The following is a 22493-nucleotide window of genomic DNA, read 5'->3' as shown; positions in this document are numbered from 1 at the left end:
TCCCTAAATATTTTCTCCATATTTCTTTAGTTATTGTTGAATGTTTTAAAATGCTTTATCCATATTAATTGGTAGGATCATGTTGGTTTTTTTCCCCCTTCATTCTGTAAATGTGGGTTATATATATATATATATTTTTTTTAATATTTTTTTATTATTTTTTTAAATGTGGGTTATATTGATGGATTTTCATGTTGAATCATCCTTGCATTCTAAGAATAAACCCCTCTTGGCCTCAGAAGTTTCCTTTCCTTCAGGGAAAGCAGTCAGAAAATCAATGACTGTTTTTGGTGCTCTTCAGGATAACCTGAATTAATGTCAGAGCTGGAGGATCCTTTCCCAGGGCAAGGAATGAAAATACAGCAAGAAGTTTCTCAGTCCTTCCCCAACTTGTCAACAAAACAATCCCCAAACAGTCCTTTCTAGGGGTAGAAAAATGACTAGAGAGCCAGGGTACTTCCGAACTGACAGCCTTGCTAGCTTCTCAGAGTAGAAGCAACAGATACAGATGCAAACCCAACCGTTGAATTCACTTCAATTCAATAGACCCTCCAAGGTGGCTCTTTCCTCCTCTAAAGCTCGACATTTATTATGACCTTTACCCTTTCTCTCTCCTGGCCTAGAGTAGGGAGTAATAATTCACCCATGAACTAGACTAAAGCCTAAGTGGCTAACAAAATTCCAGCGCTGGCTCCCTTTGTGTAATTCCAGTAAAATTACACATAACCCAGCAAAAGCGGGCATCTTTAGCCTCGCAGTGTGAGTGGAGGCAGACTTCTGCCACAGAAGAGGGCCAGGAAAGGTAATGTGAAGGCACAGGGCTCCTCTCCTTGAAGGAAAGGGGGAGAACAGAGTGCAGCATGCTGGCACTCAGACCATCTCCAGACACCCGACATCTCCCGCCTGGCCAGGAAACTAAGGCTATGGAGCGCTGGTCAGCGGGGCGGGTGGAGCAGTCCTGCCAGTGTCCCACCAAAGCCATGGCTCTGATCTCTTGAAGCAGGTGTATTCCACTCAGAATTCTTGGCCAGCACTTACAAAAGACACTTTTTTTTTTTTTTTTTTTTACAACATATAAAGCAAGGTAGGCAAGTTTTAAATGAAGTGGGTCCTCAATTAATGATCATTATGATTTTAAAAAAATGATCATTATGAGGTATTTAGGAATGAAATCAGTGTTGCAATGTCTTCTAATATTTTTTAAAATTTATTTTTAGTGTGTTGGCTTTGCAGGTGCTCTCAACAAGTTATTTTTTAATAAATAATTTATACACCCAGCATGGAATTTGAACTCATGACCCCAAGGGTCAACAGTTGGAGGCTCTACCAACTGAGCCAGCCAAGTGCCCCTTTCCAACCTAAAAGCAGCTAGAAAACTGCATATTGTGTGGCAGCTTTCAGTTTAGATATTGGTTGGATGTGCGTAGGGAACGTGGAAAATGGAAAGTCAAAAATTAGTGGGCAAGACTGCAACTTAGTGTGTGTCTAGGATGTAGGGCTAGAGCACACATTTGCGATCTTGCATTTTTAAGGCTAAAAATTCTCTTATCTCTTTAGGAACCAGCAACGGGCTTACACATAATTGTAGCGCATAAAATACTTAGGGTAGGGATCCCTGGGTGGCGCAGCGGTTTAGCGCCTGTCTTTGGCCCAGGGCGCGATCCTGGAGACCCGGGATCGAATCCCACATCGGGCTCCCCGGTGCATGGAGCCTGCTTCTCCCACTGCCTGTGTCTCTGCCTCTCTCTCTCTCTCTCTGTGTGACTATCATAAATAAATAAAAATTAAAAAAAAAATACTTAGGGTAATAACTTTCACCACTTCAACTCTGGCTGCACATTAGAATTACCTGGCGAGGCTTTAAAACGCTACCCTGGAGGCGCCTGGCTAGCTCAGTTGGTAGAACAAATGACTCCATCTCTAGGTTGTGAGTTTGAGTCTCACATTGGGTGTACAGATTACTTAAAATCTTAAAAAAAAAAAAAAACTTACTGTAAAGTTCAGTAAATTGAGTCGGGCCCAGGCCTTCAGCTGATTTTTTTTTAAGATTAGAGAAAGGAGAGGGAGCAAGAGAGAGCACACACACAAGTGAAGGGGAAGGACAGAGGGAGAGAATCTTGAAGATGTCCTGCTAAGTGCAAAGCCTGACGGGGGGTTCATGATCACGACCCATTAGATCACGGTGAAACCAAGATCTGAGCCAAAACCAAGAGTCAGATCCTTAACTAAGCCACCCAGGTGGCCCCCTCCAGCTAATCGTAATACACAACTAGGCTGTTTTAACTGTTTTTCTGTTTTTTTTTTTTTTCTTCTTCTCTTTATAGAGGGTAGTTCATACCTTACAAGGTTTTTAAGGAAAAGAGCAAAGTTTTAAGTCAGGAAAGGGGAAACCTGGCATGAAGCCAGCTTTAAGAAATGAAGACAAGTGGAAAGTTAATGACAGACATGGGAGGTAATATGTAGACAGGATTTGTTACAGGGCTGAATTGTGTCCCCTCCCCAATTCATATGTTGCAGTCCTAACTCCCAGTACCTCAGAATGTGAAGATGGCTCTTTATAGAGAAGTAATTAATTTAAAATGAGTTTTTAAAAAAGAATTAATTAATTAATTAATTTGTGAGAGAGGGGGGGGGGGGGCAAAGACCCAGGCAGGCTCCATGCAGAGAGACGGATGTCGGAGTTGATCCCGGGACTCCAGGATCACGCCCTGGGCCAAAGGAAGACACTCAACTGCTGAGCCACCCAGGCATCCCTAAAATGTGGTTATATACGCAGGTATATCTCACCCAGTATGGCTGGTGTCTTCATAAGAAGAGATTAGGGCACAGACACACAGAGGGAAGACCGTGTGAAGAAACAAGATGCCCACCTACAGGTCAAGGAGAGCAGCCCCCAGGAGGAACCAATTCTGCTGACACCTTGATCTTGAACTTTTATCCTCCAAAATTGTGAGAAAATAAAATTGTCACCCAGTCTTTGTAAGATTAGTCCTAGTAAACTAATAATACAGGACATATCCAAGAGAAGGGTCAAGAAAATGAGATCTGTGAGGTGACAGTAGTTTGGGACACAGGAAAAGGCCTCTAGGAGGGCACGTCATGGTCAGATTCAGAGTTCGCTTCGTGATAAAGTTCAAGGAGTGGCAGATAAGATTATGATCTGTCAGGATGAAGGTAGGAGAATAAGGATCAGAGTCAGTTTTATGGTCAATTTTAGGATAATTACCATTTTTTTAAATAAAGATTCTATTTATTCATGAGAGACACAGAGAGAGGCAGAGACACAGGCAGAGGGAGAAGGAGGCTCGCCATGAAGAGCCCGATGCAGGACTTGATCCCAGGAAGGATCACAACCTGAGCAAAAGGCAGACGCTCAACCACTGAGCCACCCAGACACCCAATTATCAATCATTTCAAGGTCAAAATAGGTTAAAGTATGAATGATGGTACATCTGTGTACAAAGGATGGTTAAGATATAAGGTACCAGGTTACAGTGGCCTGTCAGCACAGTGGCACAATCAGTATGAAGGCAATGTTATTTGAAGTTCAAGCTGAGAAAGGTTAGAATGACTGTCAATGTCAAAGTGAGAATCTAGAGCAGGGTCAAGGTCAGGTTCAGTATGAAAGCAAGATACAGTCATCATAATGATCTGGGTCAGAACCAGAGTCAGATTCAAGGAAAAATTCAAAATCACTTCAAAGTCAGGGTGTCTCAAGATAAGGAAGGTTGTTGGTGTCAGGAAGAGAGCCCTAAAGGGGCACCTGGCTGGCTCAGAAGAGCATGTGACTCTTGATCTCAAGGTCATGTGTTCAAGCCCCACACTGGCTGCAGAGGTTACTTAAAAAAATAATAAAAATAAATAAAAACACTTAATAGTCCTAAGAATTAAGGTCAGGTTCAAGTAAAAATTTAGGCTAAGATATGGTCCGAGTGCTGGTTTGCATCAGGGTAAGGGTCAGGTCAAAGGTCTGAAAGGTCATCATCCTTCATGAGGGTGAAGGGCCAGGATTAAAGTAATTTTAAGTTCAGGGCAGCTCAAAATCAGGTCCATCATCAGTGATGCAATGAGCAGATTCAAGGTTAAGTATTAACTCAGGATAACAACATGGCCAGGACTATAATCAGGGTGTTTCAGATTTAGGCTCAAGATCATGAAAATCATCAGTGTCAGTATTTGGTTCAATACCATAGGCAATGTCACAGTTTCAAGGATAAAACTGAGAATAAACTATTGTAAGAATTATGGTCAGGATGAAAATGAGTCAAAATCAGGGCCTGGTTCAGGACCACTTTCAAATTCGAGGTCAAATTCAGTCATTCCAAGCTCAGGGAGGATTAAAATCAGGATTATCAGTGTACAAGATAGGTCAAGGTCAAGTTAAAAGGGTGACCTATATATAGAACATTAGATCAAGGTCAGGTTCCAGGTCAATTTCAATGTAAATACAATGTCATTTCAAGGGGATCAGGATCATTAGTCAGGATCAATGGTCAGGATCATTAGTGTATGAAGGACAAGATCAGGGTCAAGAAGTTCTGGTTAAAGTCAGCAACTCAGTTTGAGGTGGCAGGGTGATCAAGGTCGGGATAAAGGTCAATTTCAAGATGATCAAATTTGGGGCACCTGGGTGGCTCAGTTGGTTAAGCATCTGCCTTTGGCTCACGTCATGATCCCAGGATTCCTGTGTCAGGCTCCGCTCTGTGGGGTCTGCTTCTCCCTCTGCCCCTAACCCCCCATGCTGTATCTTTCTCTCTCAAACCAAACCAAACAAACAAATTTTAAGGGTAAGTTCAACATTGATCTTGCCTATTTTTAAAAGATTTTTATTTATTCATGAGACACAGATAGGCAGAGACACAGGCAGAGGGAGAAGCAGGCTCCATGCAGGGAGTTTGATGTGGGACTCGATCCCAGGACCCTGGGATCACACCCTGAACCAAAGGCAGACAGATGCTCAAGGCAGACAGATGCTCAATCACTGAGCTGCCCAGGTGCCTCATGATCTTGGCTAAGATTTTGAAATTCAAGTTCACTCCAAGGTTGTGATAAATAGTAATATAATATTGAGGGTCAAGTTCAGGCCAAGCTCAAAATTAGGGGAATTCAAGAGAAACATGATTATCTAAAAGGGTAAGACTGGATCAGGGTTAGGATCAAGGGCAGTTTCAATGATAAAATCAAGTCCAAGATCATTTCATAGCCAGGGCGGGTCAAGGCTGGGTTCATGGAAAAGATCCAGTTTGAGGCAAGGTACAGGGTCAATTTAAAATTAGGATGAGACATGGTCAGAATGAGTTTCAAGGTCCTTTCATGCCTGGGAATGGTCAAGGTCAATGTGAGGTACAGGAAGATTATCAAAGTCATAATGAAGGTTAAGGGTTCAACATCAAGGCCAAACTCACATTCAAGGTCAGACTGGGGGAAAAATCATGGGTCTCTGGCGTGTGTCTCGCTGAGCATCAGGGCCTGTGTCAGGATTAGTGAGACAAGAATGAAACTCAGCAAGATACATTCACCTCAACAGCCAGCTCTGAGAGTTTGAGTCAACTAAAGGCATCTAATTAAGGTAAGCATTCTCCATCTCAATCATTTGATTTACAAAACTCCTACTGCATACTAGTGTAAACCAAGATGGACTCAAGAAGTGTGCTCCACGCATTCATGTAGAGTGAATTAGCGCTATTGAAAAGCATCATTATTTAGTTCAAACAACCTCAATCTCAGACATTCTTCCTAAAGGCAAAACCTTATTGCTGGTTAGTATTAACTAACATGAAAATAAGCATGTGCAACATACATTCATCTCAAAGGCACATTCTTAACAAGAAGTGGAAGGAATGAGAATCAATCTGAATAGGTGTTTGGAAAAGAATTCCTGTTAACTGCAACAAACCCAGCCCCAGGCTCCTTATAGATTGTTGGAGTAAACAAGTGAGCACAACAATACACATTCATACTGTGATAGTGAGTTTGGGTCAAGCTAAGGCATACTATTTAAATAAATCTATAATAGTGCTGGGCATCTGGGTGGCCTAGTTGGTTAAGCTGCTGCCTTCGGCCCAGGACTTGCCCCTGGGGTCTTGGGATGGAGCCCTGCATCAGACTCCCTGCTCAGTGGGAAGCCTGCTTCTCCCTCTCCCTCTGACCCTCCTCTTGCAAATAAATAAAAATCTTTAAGTTCATTCCCATTCTTCTCAAAAGTAACTCCTTACTGTTAGAAAAAATTGAGAGGAATGGAAACAGCAACACATGTTCATCTCAATTCACATTTTAAAAAGATTTTATTTATTCATGAGAGACAGAGAGGCAGAGACATAGGCAGAGGGAGAAGCAGGCTCCCTGCAGAGATTCTAGGACCACATCCTATGAGCCAGCCAGGTGTCACTTTGAGGTCATCTCAAAATGAGGAAAATCAATGTCAGGATGATTATCAGTTTTAGACTGATGGTTGTGATCCGAGGTCAAGATCCGTTTCCACGTCACATTTAAGGTTAAGACTAGAGAACTTGATCACGGAATAGGAGTCTGGTTTGTATACGTGGGCATCACAAAGGGTCCATAAACTGGAGAAGATCTAGGCCATGCAGTACTAGCCATGGTGGAGTTGTAGTTGTGAGCTTCTAAAAATGCTACTTGTAACACGAAAATTGAGCCATTAGCCGGCATGAGGAGAGGAACGAACTGAGGAGCCTGAGAAGTGGAAATGTAGAAAAGTGGAGCAAAATAGAATCCAAGAGTTTAGTCATTGTCGGCATTTCTAGAAGCAAAACCTTTACTAACCCTCTACTGAAACACTACTATTTTATACATTTGGTGCTAGGTGGCATATATTCAGTTCTGGCTAGTGACCTAGAATATCGGAATACAGTGCCCTGCGGCTGCCACATCATCTTTCCCTGTGAATAATCAGAAAATCAGAACCATGTGATATCTAAGTATTAGCAACTATGCTGACTACAAAACAACACAAAGGCTAAGTTACACTTGTATCCAATAGGCTGTGCATGGTCCACAGGCAACCAACAGTTTGCAGCTGCTCCTCTACAGGGAGTGTTTTCTCCATTCAGAGTCCCGCACCCCATCACTGTAATTAGAAAAAAAACAAACCCAAAAACCAGGGACAGGTACTGCATGCAGGGCTGGATGTGACAAGCCTTTCTGCCTCAAAGGCACCACATGTGCCCAGTTACGGAGGGTTCTTTGGCTTGATAAAGCACTGACTATGAAACATGGGCTCTACCGAGCCAAGGATCCAGAAGAAGGAAAAAAGACAGGGCAAAGGCAGATGATCTTTGTTCTTGTTACATTTTATTGGCATCACGTTCATCTCTTTACAGAAGAACTTGGCCCACACCCTAGAATGTAGACCTTTGGAAAAAGGGGAAGTGCTCCGTTAAGCAAGCTACAATGCAGGGGCAGATCCTAGGGAAGGGGCAGGACTGTCAGGGTTCCATACCAAAGAAACAGGTTAATCAAGAGTGGACAGTACTAGGAGGTGGTGGGGAAAAGGAGAAAAAGGTTTGCTAACCTAAGGATACCACAACCCTGAAAGGAGCGCCTTCTAGAACAAAGGTAAAATCACTAGGACAGATTCGGATTTTCCTTTCTCTCTTATCAGTAGGATGCTGACCTAATAGGGGAGTTTTGAAGTGTGGAGCTGGGGGGAAGGGGGAGAGAAAGAAAAAAAAGAATTTTAATTTCTGAAACGACAGCCATTTATCCATTGCACACACCACTGTATTATGCAAATCAACCTTTTGGAAAATTTAGACACAGAAGGGAACTAGACAGTTTTCCCTCTGGAGAGATGAAAAGCTTTTTGGCTCTTAAGTCTTTGATAAAAGGCGTACATAATTCTTGTGTCTACTGTACAGAATACTGCCTCTAGCTGGATTTCTGAATTCTGAGTTGCTAATACTCTGCAATCCAGACAGGGTTCAACCCTCCACCTTACACGCCTGCATTACAGGACTTAAACACATAATCCAAGAATTTCTTACACTAATTTATACATTTTTAATTGGTTGCATATATTAACATGTACTATAAGATTCTTTTCTAAGAAGCATTACATAATAAATGGATACTGTAAAAAGATCTGATTAGTTAAAAGTAACAAGCATTAACAGATACATACAAAACTCAGTCTGATCAGACTGGGTGTGAGCCTGTAATGAAGCACGGGGCACCAGCCTTCCCAAGTGGTAGCCTTCACGGGGGGTGGGGGGTGGGGCAGGATAGGGGGTAAAAAGACCACAAGACCGTTAAAAAAATCAGATAACTAATTAGACACAGATTAACTGTAAACAGTTCTCTCTCCCCAATGGACAAAAAGACTAAGCTTCCGATGCCGACTCCACACCAGAATGATTTCTACAGCTTGCCTGTCCTGTGGCCACACGAGGGCTGATGCGGTGGTGGGCAGACCCCAACGGCGTCATCACAGGCCTGGGCTGGAGTCTGCTTGTGTCAGGGGCCTGTGTGTGTGTGTATGTGTGTGTCAGGGTGAATGTGTTTGGTAGGGTCTTTTGGCAGCTGGATTCAAGAGATGACTTTATGTTTTGTTTGGAAGAGGAGAGGGGGCTCGTGTTGGAAGGCCTAAGTGTGTTCTTTGTTTGTGAAGGACTCTGTGCTCTGCTCTCACTGCCCCTTCAGCAACTGCAGCTTTCCGCTGAGGTCTTGGCCCGGTCATTCTTGTCCAGTTTGATGGGTTCGGGGAATTCATTGTACAGCTCCACCTCTGTTTCCTGGGCAGGGAGAGAGAGAGGCCTGTTACTCAGGGTACCGGGCGCCTTCCGAAGCCAGCGGTGGCCCTTAGTGGTGCCCTCCCACAGGTTACTGTGGGCATGGGGCTGCATGCGGCAGTGAAGGGAGGGCTCGGCAGGTTCTGTGATAACCCTGGGACAGCGTGAAGAGAGAAACTGAGCAGGAAGAGCAGCGATTGACACTGTGAGCAGTTGGGACAGAGCTGACTCACGCTTCCATCACGATGGCAATCTGGTGGCGTGGGGCCAAAGCCAGCCCCACAGATGCTCTCTGGTCTCCGTATCGGATCATTGCCAACACTCCAGAAGTCAGACTTCAACATGGGCTGGAATGTGGCAGCCCTCAGCACTTCCCCAAGGCAAGAGTGGGCTGGAACAGGAGTGCTACCTGCCTCCTCAGTCCCCAAACATCCTTCTAGCTCCCTGGTTGCCACTCATTTTTCTGGACCGATGGTCTGTTTTGTTTTTTTTTCTTCCAAAGGTTTAGGAAGGTTTTTGCCTCTAAGCGCTGCATGCTAAGAAACCAGCTATGGATGAATTTTATCACCAACTGGAGACGGTAAGAGGTCATAGGAGATGGACCATGGTCAGCTTAGTGTGACTTTTTGCTGAATTAAAATGTGTCCAGTGAGGAGCAGCTTTTACTTCCTGGTGTAGGAAAACAATGTGTCACTTGACCACTGAGCACCTATGTGTCAGGAACTGTTCTAGGATAAGGAGATAAAGCAGGAATGTTTCTATTCATTAAAAATTCTCTGGGGAAAATCATTCCATTCATAATAGCTATAAAAGTAAAAACCTCTAGGAATACACATTAAAAAAAATTTTTTTAAAAAGGTTTACTGAGATCTACCACAGTGCATATGATTCAGTGGTTTGGTTTTTAGTGCATTCACAAAGTTGGGCAACTATCACCCTTAATTCCACAGATTCTTTACCCCACACGGAAACCCTGCACCCATGAGTAGTCATCCCCCACTCCAACCAGACAGCCCCAGGCTTTGGTGACCAGACATTCTAGTTTCTGTCTTAAGAGATTTGTCTATTTTGGGCACTTCATTTGATGGACGTTTGTTTCTGCTTTTTGGCCATTATGAATATTCATGTACAAGATTTCATGTGGATAAGATTTTGTTTCTCCTGGCCTATACCTAGGAGTAGAATTGCTGGGTCATATGATAATGCTTTATGTTTAACTTTTTGAGGAACTGCCACACTGTTTTCCAAAGTGGGTGCACCATTTTACATTCCAATTAACACCTATGAGTATATTTAATATGAAAGGCAAAGGATCTGAAAAATGATAGTTTTATTGAAGGATATCACACAGGACCTAAAATATAATAGCTGTCATGGACTGACTGCTTGTATGTTTCCAAAACTCTTATGTTGAAATCCTAATCCTCAGGGTGCTAGTATTAGGATTAGAAAGTATTTATGGTTAAATGGGGTCACAAAGGTGGGGCCCTGATCCGACAGGATCAGTGTGTCCTTTGAGAAGACACCAGAGAGTTGTGGTTTCTCACTTGCTCTAGCTCGCTCTCTGCGAGCACAGAAGAAAAGCCACACACCTGAGGACACAGGGAGAAAGGCGGCAGTCTGCAAGTGGGGGAAGAGAGCCTTTAGCAGAAACGGAATTTGCTGGCACCTTAGTTATAAACCTCTGGTCTCTGAACCTAAGGGAAGATAAAAGCCTGCTGTTTTGCCACTGAGTTTGCAGTAATGCGCAATCTCAATTGTAATGCTTCAATCCACTGGGTAAAGTGGTTTATTTAACAATTTGCTATTCATATTTCAAAACTGGCTATCCCTCTGAAAGAAAAAGGTGAGTAGCTATTTCCTGCCATAAAGCCAAAATGAATTCCAACTGAATTAGACAATAAATAATCTAGACAGAGGAAACCTACACATTTAAAATGACACACCTATCTAACAAAAATTACTTTTTTTTTCTATGGCTCAGGGATACAGCAGAGGTGGAAATGTCACTTGCAACACAGGTAAAGTTAATTCCCATTCAGGCAACGCTCATGGGAAGCGATGGGTGCCTGGGCCAGTGTCATGTACTGGTGGTGGTGTGCAGCAGAGGGAACCCACAGATTGGCAGCAGAGTTACAGGTGGTGCTGGCCACCTGCTGGTGAGTGGGTAAGAGGAAGGACTGATGTACTACTGCCCTCGAGGAAAGTAGATCTGGCACCATTTTTTAAAAGCACACATACCTTTCAATCTAATCATCTTAGTCCCGAGAGCTAGCAGATAGGAACAAAAAAGCACTATAATCAGACTACAGGGACGGCACTATTCAGAGAGAACTGACAGTGGTTCTAGTCAACAGGGAGCTGGTAGAAACAACTCCCCATGCCTGTTTAGATCTGCATGCAAGGATGGGAGAATTAGGAAAAGCACACTGGGTTACTGACCTAAGTGTGAAGGTGGGTTAAAAGAAGGGGGACCGGGGAAGCAAAGGCCTCAGATCTGCATCCTGCTATCACTGTTGCTCACTGGGGGCTCCCAGCATTTCGGGAGGCTTGATTCCTTTCATCAGGGGACACTCGGTGCAGCCTCCAGCCCTTGGAACAACCCAATCCAGTTACTTCCTTTCCCACAGGTTCAAATGCCCTGTTCTGCTAAGAACTGCTGTTTTCTATAATCCCAGTTTCCTAGATCTGGCAAAACCTGCTGTGCCCTTTACAGCTAACACATGCTTCCTACCTGTTTGCTGTGCCTTCTGGCGTGCACCTCGCCTCTGACCCTCACCCACTCCCCAAGTCTGACCACCACAGATAACCGATGGTGCCTCACGATCTGCCCTAATGCACTGGCCCCAAAAGAGCTGTTGAATCAAGAGAGCTTTCAACTCCCTCATGCCAGCAAGAGGTAACGGTCTCTTGTGGGAACAGCTGAGTAAACTACATAAATAAGGAAGAAAATCTCACTCAAGGAATGCAATTCCTAGAACTTCTGGTTAAGCTTTCCTTCTGGTGATCAAACAGAACCAGTTATGAGAACACCAAGAGTGAGCCCATCTCATTCCATCTTCACAACCACTTTGCAAAGCCAGTATTCACATTTGACAGATGAGGGGATGGAAGCAGAGATGATTAAAACAAAACAAAAAAACAAAAAACAAAAACAAAAAAACATAGGTAATGATGGGTGGCAGACCTGGGATTTGAATTCGTTTATCCCCTCCTTTGGTAGAAGGAACCACCAGACCAAGGGCCTCCTGAAGAATAAAGAACATACCCAAATAATGGTGGCCTCAGGCTGCCTTTGTTGCCTCTGCATTGGATAGATTATTCACAAACAAGTAGGGTTTCTATAGAAGCTTTAACAGAACATCTCATTACCTTCCCAGATAAACAACACGGGTTCTTCTGGCTACACAGGAAAAAGCACTAAGAAAGATTAAGGACAGGAAAGCCAGGCATGGGGCTGGGTCGATGGTCAGTCACCAGAGGGAGCCAGACAGCTGCCAGAGACCCACCTGTTTAAGTGCATTCCTTGCAATCGTCTGGAACGCCTGCTCCACATTGATGGCCTCCTTGGCACTGGTCTCGAAGTAGGGAATGTTGTTTTTGCTGTAGCACCAGGCCTGTGCCCGCTTTGTGGCCACCTGGAAGAGGAAGCAGGATGTACGTATGCTCTTAACAGAAGCAGAGAGCATGGACTGTACCTTCTCTAGGAAAGGTCACAGTACCAAGGCTATACAGGTAGCACAGGGGAGGGAGCAAACTTGGGATGAGGGTGTGCAGGGTTGGAGGAAGGGAGCTGCAGACCTGTCCATGGTCATGCTGCTAGCTCTGTGTGATACAGCTGGGCCTCAAACCCAAGCCCACTCTACAATCCATAGTTTCTGACCCCTAGCTACACTTACAAACAACGGTGAAAGGAATAAGCAGCCTGGGAAGTAGTGAATCGTTTCTCTTGGGACCTCAGAGGTCCCAACCCAGGAAATGCCCGGCAGCTTGGTCTTAAGGTTTGCAGTATATCTTCCTCATTACTGCTAATATTACACCACCTGTACCACACCCTCTTGCCAAAGAATTCTGCAGCTCTCACTGACCCCCCCTACCTCTCCTACCCTAATTCCTTCCCCCACCCCTAGTTCATTTTCAGGCACAAGAAGACCATCACCTAGGAAAGGCAGAAAAAGAGATCAATGACCAGAAATAAACCAAGCTATAATTAAGAGTCTATGCTCCCAAGAAAAAAATGTTATTTCAAAGTAAACCAGAGCAGTTTTGAGTGCAATCTTCTGCACACATGGAGATCCAGGCAGGCCCCTGAGGGGCAGGAGAGCACTCAAGAATGACAAAATCTAATTCCTTCAAGTGCAGAAGGAGAACTGAGGCTCAGAGGGCAAAGGCAATGGCCCAAAGTCATAGCCAGGCGGAGAAAGCATAGGGATTTAAACCAGATCTCTTGGGCCCCTGCCCTCAAAGGCAGCTGGCCGGAAGGTAATTCATATTCCCACAGGTACCTTTCTAGAGCCCTTCTGGACTTCACACAGAACCCACGAAACCACAAGTCACTCAGAAGTCAGTGTCCCTCAGAGGGGAGGAAAACAGCAATGGTCAACTAGAAAGTCACCGTTTCCCAAGCTGCTCCTAGGTGCCAGGGCTCTTGGGTATAGTCATCTGATCCCAGAGTATTCTTGTATTCTTGTCATGTAAGTCAAGACTGAGACTCCAAGAAATATTCCCAGATTAAAAGTGCATGAGCCAGGTTTTAAATGCAAGTTTGCCTTTAAATCAAAAAACCAAAATGCAGATTGCAACCAGCCTCAAGTCAAATTATTTCAACAGGACCAAAACAATGGCTAGTATGGGCAACTCCACAAAATGGATTTGCTACTTTGTACCCTTCCAGACTTTCATGGTCTCTGTTTTCCCCCAGCAAAAACAGTATGCCTTTAGTACATTAGGAAGCAAGGCCTGATTCCAAGGCTGGGCAGGAAACTACTTAAGTCACCCCTCCTTCTCTCCCCCATGGTCTCTCTCTCTCTCTCTCTCTCTCACACACACACACACACACAGATACTGGATGCTGGTCTCCTTAAGCCACATGGGTTTTTACCAATCAAAACTAAAAACAGTACCTGTCATCTGAAACTTAGCTGCTACTTTTAAAAGAAGACCCTAATGAGGGTAGATTCATGAGCCTCCACATTTAGGATTCCCACTATCTTTAGCACTTACTTGTCTGTTTTCGAGGTCAATCTTGTTTCCCAACACAACGAAAGGGAAGTTTTCAGGATCCCGGGGACTGGCCTGGATGAGAAACTCATCTCTCCAGCTATCGAGGGTTTTGAATGTGTTGGGGGCAGTAACGTCAAATACCAGAACGCAGCAGTCTGCACCTCTGTAGAAGGCCACACCAAGGGACTGGAACCGTTCCTGGCCTGCTGTGTCCCAGATCTGCGAGAGACAAAAACATTATCCCTTCAGGGGCACAGCACTAGGAGTCAGGGGCATCAGAGGAAACGAGTTGCATCATGCAGCCACTCCGAGACAAGCAAAGTCAGATTTCAGAATTCAGGAAGCAGAGTACAGCACCACAGTATCCCAAACAGCCCGGGAGAGAGAGCATGTGTGAGTACATGTTCTGCAAGGGCTAACATTGAGTCTGAACTCTGTTACAAAACCTTTTTATCTTGACATGGGTGGTGGTCACACGAATAGATATTTAAATAGATATTTATGTAACGTTCAGGATGAAAACTTAAGATCTAGTACTCTAGGAACTTTCTGGGAGTGATGGAAATACAGGGAGGTGATTACTCACTGAAATATACATTTAAATCTACATATTTTACTGCATATAAAGTTATCTTTAAAAAAAATCAATGTTTTATTTATATTATAACTCAATAAAAAAAAGCAAAAACCCCTGACAGAGAGAGATGAAGGGAAAGACAATAAGAACATACTTTAGAATAGAGGAGAAAGCCAGCTTTTAATCAAAAGAACACCAGGTGCCACTACTCAACAGCTCAAAAACTTCCTATCCTTCACTGCCGGCTAAGGTTCAAGAGCAAGGATGATTTCCTCATTGCTCTACATCCCTAACAAGGCCATCTTGGTCAACCTGAGAGATGGTGAGTGTTCCAAGGAATGGTCCCACACGCTCCAACAAGTCACCTGGTTTAAAAAAGCATCTGCTCAGAAGTAGCACACCATTATTTCTAGCTGGCCAGGGTCTTCAACTGCTGGATTCACTGTTTGCAGGGAACCCACTTAGCTTCAGAACAACACAAAAACTTGGACTACTCCTTATAACCCAAATAAATGCCAACTTTAAGTCCAACTCACCAGCCAATCACCCCAAAGACCCAGGGTTTGAACCAAAATGGGGTGTGGCCACTATCGTGTTGTCTACAGAACCAGATTTTGCAGAAGGGTGGTTGAGTTCCTCTGTGAAGCCATTCTCAGGTGGTCAGTCCTGCCTCCCTCCAAGTGATCCAGAACACTTGCGGAACCTGTCCAGTGTCCCTAGGCCATACACAGATTGAGCTCCCAGTTCAGGGAGCAAGAATATCACAGAAGATGAGGTTATGATTAGAATAATATGCATGGGATGCTTGGCAGGGTAGCTCAGTGGTTGAGCATCTGCCTTTGGCTTAGGGCGTGATCCCGGATTTCCAGGATGGAGTCCCACATCGGGCTTCCTGCATGGAGCCTGCTTCTCCCTCTGCCGTGCCGGTGTCTCTGCCTCTCTTTTTCTCTCATGAATAAATAAATAAAATCTTAAAAAATTTGCACAAGGGAAATATAACACAGGAGAGAGCAGTAATGCGGGATTCACATTTTCTTAATACTACACCAAGGTAATCAAAGCTCATGATGTTCTACTAAATCTGGTAACATCTCCCAAAATATTCTCTGAAAGAGTTCTAAAACAATGTGTAAACTCAGGCAGTTGGTTTACTCTTAGGGACCGGCTCAAATGACATTGTAGCAAATAGGAGCAGAGCCAGAACTTAAATACTGACTGGAGGGCTGGAAACATTAGAATCCCCTAAAGGGACGCCCGGGTGGCTCAGTTGGTTAAGAGTCTGCCTTCGGCTCAGGTCATGAACTAGGGTCCTGGGATAGAGGCCTGCTTTGGGCTCCTTGTGCAGCAGGGAGTCGGCTTCTCCTTCTCCCTCTACCTGATGCTCCCCTTGCTTGTGCACATACTAATATTGGCCCACAGACTGGCCAAGGACAGCTCAGGTCAGCAGCGTGGTGGAGGGGGCTACTGCGGTTACCGACGTCAGTGCTAGGCAAGGACACTTAAGTTTTCCCCGATGAACAGTCCCTGAGAGCCCAAGCATTACTCCTATGAGGACAACAGCTCTGAGAAGCCCGCCTCAGACTTTTCGTTCATTGCACATGGTCCTCCACAGTCATTAATGACGACAGGGCTGACGGAACTCTTGGCCATAGCTCTGGAAGCAGGGAGCCTGACCCTGGCAGCCCACTCCATTCCCAGGAAACCCCAACTACTATATACACTATCTACACGCACTTCACTCTGGGAAGAACCCTTCTAAAATAGGACATGCCCCAGCAGCCATGGGAGGTCAGCCTGACTGCAGAGTAGAGGTAGGAGGCTGTCATAAATGTCTGTGTGTGGCAGAGAAGTGCTCAGCCCACTGGTAAAAGTGAACCACTCAGAACCAGAAGGAAGTGAAAATGACTTTGACATAAGGGTTAAGACCATAAAAACAAAGCCAATTCTCTCTTATCAGGATGGGGAACTAAATGCAACCTCCAACGCAACAAGCTGAGCACACACATGTAGACCAAATACAATCTCTGTTGCCAGTGGATAACCAATAGATGGACTGCTGGTGTTATCTGCTTGTGTGCTTTTCTGGTTTCCCAATGTCCTATAGCAAATGTGTGTTTCTCACTGAAAAAACAAACATCTCTCACAAGAGGGAGACTAAGATGGAGCGGGACTCAAGAGCATGGTCATACAATAAGGAAAGTAGAAACAGAAAATTACTCCTATAAAGGGACAGTAGGAAAGATTTAAAACCAGAACTTAAGTCTAGGCTTGTAAAAATTAAAAAAATTTTTTTTTCTATTAGAGAAGTAACACTATTATGTAAACATTTGGTTAAGTAAAGCCAAAGCCAATACCCACACCTCAAGACCTGGTACCCTCCCACACAGAGACCATCTTCATTACCTCATTTGTTATTCTAGGTGTCCAATGCTGGGGTGGGGGGAGGTTATGGAGCTGAAATCTCTCTTTTTTTTTTTAAAGATTTTATTTATTTATTCATGACACACACACAGAGAGGCAAATACACAGGTAGAGGGAGAAGCAGGCTCCATGTAGGGAGCTTGATGTGGGACTCAATTCTAGGACTCCAGGATCATGCCCTGAGCCGAAGGCAGGCGCTCAACCATTGAGCCACCCAGGCACCCTTATGGAACTGAAATCTTTTTTTTTTTTAAATTTTTATTTATTTATGATAGTCACACACGGAGAGAGAGAGGCAGAGACACAGGCAGAGGGAGAAGCAGGCTCCATGTACCGGGAGCCCGACGTGGGAATTGATCCCCCGTCTCCAGGATCACGCCCTGGGCCAAAGGCAGGCGCCAAACCGCTGCGCCACCCAGGGATCCCTGGAACTGAAATCTTAATACCACATGTCACTCTCTGGTCTTCCCCATCACTCCTACTCCTCTCTGTGTGGACCACCATGGTACTTTCTGACAGCAGCTCACACCTTTATTGCTGCCCAATAAATTCAGCAAACAATTTCATTCTTGTTTTCTAAAAACATATTGCCGGGGTGGCTAGGTGGCTCAGTCTGTTAAATATCTGCCTTTGGCTCAGGTCATGATCCTTGAGTCCTGGGATTGAGCCCCACAATGGGCTCCCCACTCATCAGGGAGTCTGCTTCTTCCTATGCCCCTACTCCTGCTCATGTGTGTGCAAGTGCATGCACTCTCTCTCTTCTCATAAATAAATAAAAATCTTTAGAAGAATAAAAATAAAAACACATTGCTGCCAATTTTCCATAATTTTAAGGACCTCAGAGTCTCTTCTGTGTTTCTGATTGCTTGTTTAGGACAGAAGAATCCCAAGAGGAGAGTAACATAAGAACTCTATGACTCCTGGTGGAACCAAATGGGTATTTGGAATTGGGGTATACAGAGAAAATGAAGTAAGGCTTAAGAAGTTGAAAAACTGGGGATCCCTGGGTGGCTCAGTGGTTTAGCGCCTGCGTTTGGCCCAGGGCGCGATCCTGGAGTCCCGGGATCGAGTCCCGCGTCGGGCTCCCGGCATGGAGCCTGCTTCTCCCTCCTCCTGTGTCTCTGCCTCTCTCTATCTTAAATAAATAAACAAATCTTAAAAAAAAAAAAAAAAAAAAAAAAAAAAAAGTTGAAAAACTAGCAGTTATTCTTAGCAACTTCCTGGGTCTCCAGGATCATGCCCTGGGCTGAAGGCGGCGCTAAACCGCTGAGCCACCGGGGCTGCCCTATTCTCAGCAACTTTCAAAGATTAATTTATTTTCACACCTAGAAAAGTACAGTCCTATGGCTGTGATCCTTTAAAATTTTTAATGTTTTAATTGAAATAGTTTATTTTCTACATTCAAAGCACATCCCTATATGTATTTATCCACACTCCAATGTGACAAATATTAACAATGCCACTTTTTAAAAATATATTTTATTTATTTATTCATGAGAGGCACAGAGAGAGAGGCAGAGACATAGGCAGAGGGAGAAGCAGGGAGTGGCAGGGAGTCACCTGGGCTGCCCAACACTGCTACCTTAATGTCATTTTTTTCCCCCCAGAAACGGAGTTAGCCCTTCCTCAGCATTCCTTTTCCTTCTTCCCAGATGTAAATGATCCTATACAACTTTTTGCAACTTGTTTCTTTTCTTTTCCAAAAGTTAACAGCTATATAGCATTCCACTGTCTTCATATACACACACTATTCCTTGGTCATCTCAGGGGCAATGAGATTTCTCTTCCTGAGCCCAGAGTTCATTCAGTTCCTATAGGTTCTCTGCCTAGACAGGTAATTGCGCATGCTTAACAATGGAGAGCAAAATGATAGTCTCTAATGAAAAGGGCGGCACTGATACACTCCCATTATCAACTTGAGAATATTCTACCATCTATATTCCATCCAAAACTTATTTTTTCTTTCATATCTTTACATTTACAGCAACATGATTAACTTTAAAGTAAAATATAACAAGTTACTATTAAAATACAGTAAGGAACATCTGTGTTTTGTATTTAAATGACTATTTTTTTTTAAATGACTTTAAAGAACACTATCTACATTAAGAGAGCTATATAAAATGAGGAATCGATTAGAATTAAAATGCTATCTGGTTTGCATTTTTCTTAAAATGTACATAAATTCTCACTTCCAACTCATTAACTTTAGTATGTCGTATCTGAAAATTTACTTTCTACATGAGAGGCTCTTCGCTTTTAAAATGTAGTAGTAGGGGCAGCCCAGGTGGCTCAGCAGTTTAGTGCCGTCTTCAGTCCAGGGCTTGATTCTGGACACCTACGGTGGAGTCCCAGGTCGGGCTCCCTGCATGGAGCCTGCTTCTCCCTCTGCCCCCCTCCCCCGTGTCTCTCATGAATAAATAAACAAAATCTTTTAAAAAATAAATAAAATGTTGTATTGGATCACCTTTATGGTTCTGTTGATAAATGTTACTGTTTATGATCAAGAATTTCAAATGAGACTTTATATTGAAATAAGACACTTTTTCCCCATATCCATGATTTACTTATTTTATAACCAGAAGTCTGTCCCTCCTAGTCTCCTTCAACTATTTCTCCTATTTCTTTTTTTTTTTTTTAATTTTTCTTTTTTATTTATTTATTTATTTATGATAGTCACAGAGAGAGAGAGAGGCAGAGACACAGGCGGAGGGAGAAGCAGGGTCCATGCACCGGGAGTCTGATATGGGATTCGATCCCGGGTCTCCAGGATCGCGCCCTGGGCCAAAGGCAGGCGCCAAACCGCTGCGCCACCCAGGGATCCCTATTTCTCCTATTTCCTACACCCTCCCCTCTGGCCACCATCAGTTTGTTCTTTGTACTGATGAGTCTATTTTTGTGTTGTTGCTGTTGGTTCATTTCTTTTCTTAGATTACACATATAAGTGAAATCATGTGGTATTTGTCCCTGATTTCACTGGGTATAATACTCTCTAGGCCCATCTGTGTTGTTGGAAGCAGCAAGATCTCATTCTTTTTTATGGTGAGTAATATTCCATTGTGTATATATACTGCACTTTTTTTTTTTTTTTTTTTTTAAGATTTCGTTTATGAGAGACACACAGAGAGAGGCGGAGACACAGGCAGAGGGAGAAGAGACCCAGGATCATGCCCTGAGCTGAAGGCAGACACTCAACCACTAGGCTACCCAGATGTTCCACACACATCTTCTTTATCCATTCATCTGTAGATGGACACTTGGGCTGGCTGCTTCCATATGAAATAAGATACTTACTGAATATATTATTATTTTACTTTAAGACCAGAGAAGATGGTGCTATCTCAAAGGCTTGGACAAAGTTTTCTTTTTCTCTTATTCCAGTAAGTTTACTTAAAAGCAAAAAACCTGATGTTTCTTAAGTGATATAGAGCAATGATGCTTCTGTCTGTGATAGACCCAGATGAGATTTCCAACATGTTTTGTTTTTTTTTTTAAAGATTTTTTTATTTATTCATGAAAAACACAGAGAGAGGCAGAGACATAGGCAGAGGGAGAAGCAGGCTCCCTGGGAACCTGATTAATATATACACACAATTAAAGTTTATCTCAGGGATGCCTGGGTGGCTCAGCAGTTGAAAGTCTGCCTTTGGCTCAGGGTGTGGTCCTGGGGTCTGGGATCGAGTCCCTCATCCGGCCCCTTGCAGGGAGCCTGCTTCTCCCTCTGCCTGTGTCTCTGCCTCTCATGAATAAATACATAAAATCTTTAAAAAAAATAAACAAACAAAAAAATAAAGTTTATCTCAGTTTATCTTACCATCTCAGATCTTACTAAATGAAATTACTTTCCTTCTGCCTGAAGTACAGCTTTTAGAATTTTCGCCATAGAACCTAAGGATGTAGGTTTTCATTCTTCGGGGTTATTTTTAGCAGAGGCAAAACACTGTGCTGAAGGTTTCTTTCAGAATCTATTCCACCGCCTGTTGATTTCCACTAATACTGTTCAGAGTCAACTGTCAGCCTCATTCTTGTTCCTTTTCAAGGTCATCTTTTCCTCTGATGCTTTGTGAGTTTATCTTTTGTTTTTGCAATTTTATTATGATTTGTCAAGATTTCTTTTTTATTTATCCAACCTTGCAATTTGGGCTTCCTCAATCTCTGAATTGGTGCCACGTCAACTCTGGAAAATTTTCGGCAAATGCTATCTTTGATCTCTTCTTTTTGAGATTAAAAGGAGGTCTGACCTATCTACTGAATCCTGTTCATGCCTCTTTCCTACCATTCTTCTTTTCAGCTCTTCTGGCATATCTTTTTTTTTTTTTTTTTTTTTTTTTAAGTGATAGAGAGAGAGAGAGAGGCAGAGACATAGGCAGAGGGAGAAGCAGGCTCCATACACCGGGAGCCCGACATGGGATTTGATCCCAGGTCTCCAGGATCGCGTCCTGGGCCAAAGGCAGGCGCCAAACTGCTGCGCCACCCAGGGATCCCTCTTCTGGCATATCTTAGCTGCTGCTAAAAACATTCTTGGATTTCCACCTTTTGGTTATTGTAGTTTATTTTTAGAAATTCTATTAACCTAAACCACCTGTTTAATTTCTTCTCTCCAGATACATAAGATTGCCTTGTTTCTTTAAATATAAAAATCACTCTGAATGACCAGGGAGCTTTCCATTGGTTCTTGCCTTGTTTTCTTACTTACGAGTTATCTTATTGCATGCTGCTAAAAGCCTGTGAAAAGTATGTGAATATTCCTCTCCTCAAGATCTACGATGGTGGGCAACCAGGGTGGCTCAGCGGTTTAGCACCACCTTTAGCCCAGGACGTGAGCGTGGAGACCAGGATCGAGTCCCACTTCGGGCTCCCTGCATGGAACCTGCTTCTCTCCCTCTGCCTCTCTCTCTCTCTCCCCCCCTCTGTGTCTCATGAATAAATAAATAAAAATATTTTTTAAAAAATGAAAAAGAAAAAGATCTAGGATGGTGATGCCTTTGTCCAGAGATGATGGTTTTCATTTCCCTCTAGTCTTTCAAGCTGGCCACAAGAGCATGAGGGTCAGCCATTTTTTCAACCTTTCAGGAACACATTCCCTTTCCCACTGTTTCCTGACTCTGATGACCTGTGGTTCTCCATGTGGTGTCCAGTCCTATAGTGCAGCACCACAGGGTTCTGCTTGGTCGAATACATGGGGCTCTATTATAATGGCCCTACACTCAGGAGGAGCAGGTTTCTGACTCTGGGATCAACGTACATTGCTGTCAAAACCACAGCCTGGCTCCATAGCTCTGTCTCTCCTGGTCCAAGAAGGAGTCTTCAGTCTGGCTGGAACACACGTCAAATTTGCAGGTAGGACTTAACCCCAGCATACGGAAGACATTCCCTTTCCTTCTGCCTCCTGTTTTCCCTGAGAACTCCTCTGTTGTTCCTTTGTAAGTAATCTGTCTTTTCTCTCTAGCTGACCATGTTTTTCACTTCTTCAAGTTCTAAGTTTTCCATATCCTCATTTTTTTAGTGTCCTTGTTCATTATGGT

General features: G+C 43.6%; 1 protein-coding gene across 1 annotated transcript in view; it reads right to left on the bottom strand.

Moving 5' to 3' along the window:
• Nucleotides 1-7294: 7294 nt before the first annotated feature.
• RAB7A (RAB7A, member RAS oncogene family) overlaps nt 7295-22493 on the bottom strand; it is a 71233-nt gene continuing 56034 nt past the window's right edge. The window contains exons 4-6 of the mRNA XM_025991585.2: nt 13971-14189; nt 12257-12385; nt 7295-8750 (exon numbers count right to left, since the gene is read on the bottom strand). Of these exons, the coding sequence (XP_025847370.1) occupies nt 8655-8750; nt 12257-12385; nt 13971-14189 (444 nt within the window). The 3' untranslated portion in view covers nt 7295-8654. The remainder of the gene's footprint in view (nt 8751-12256; nt 12386-13970; nt 14190-22493) is intronic.

This window comes from Vulpes vulpes, chromosome 9, assembly GCF_048418805.1.
Source record: "Vulpes vulpes isolate BD-2025 chromosome 9, VulVul3, whole genome shotgun sequence".
NCBI classification, from domain to species: domain Eukaryota; kingdom Metazoa; phylum Chordata; class Mammalia; order Carnivora; family Canidae; genus Vulpes; species Vulpes vulpes.
This window is presented reverse-complemented; position numbering and strand designations above follow the sequence as displayed.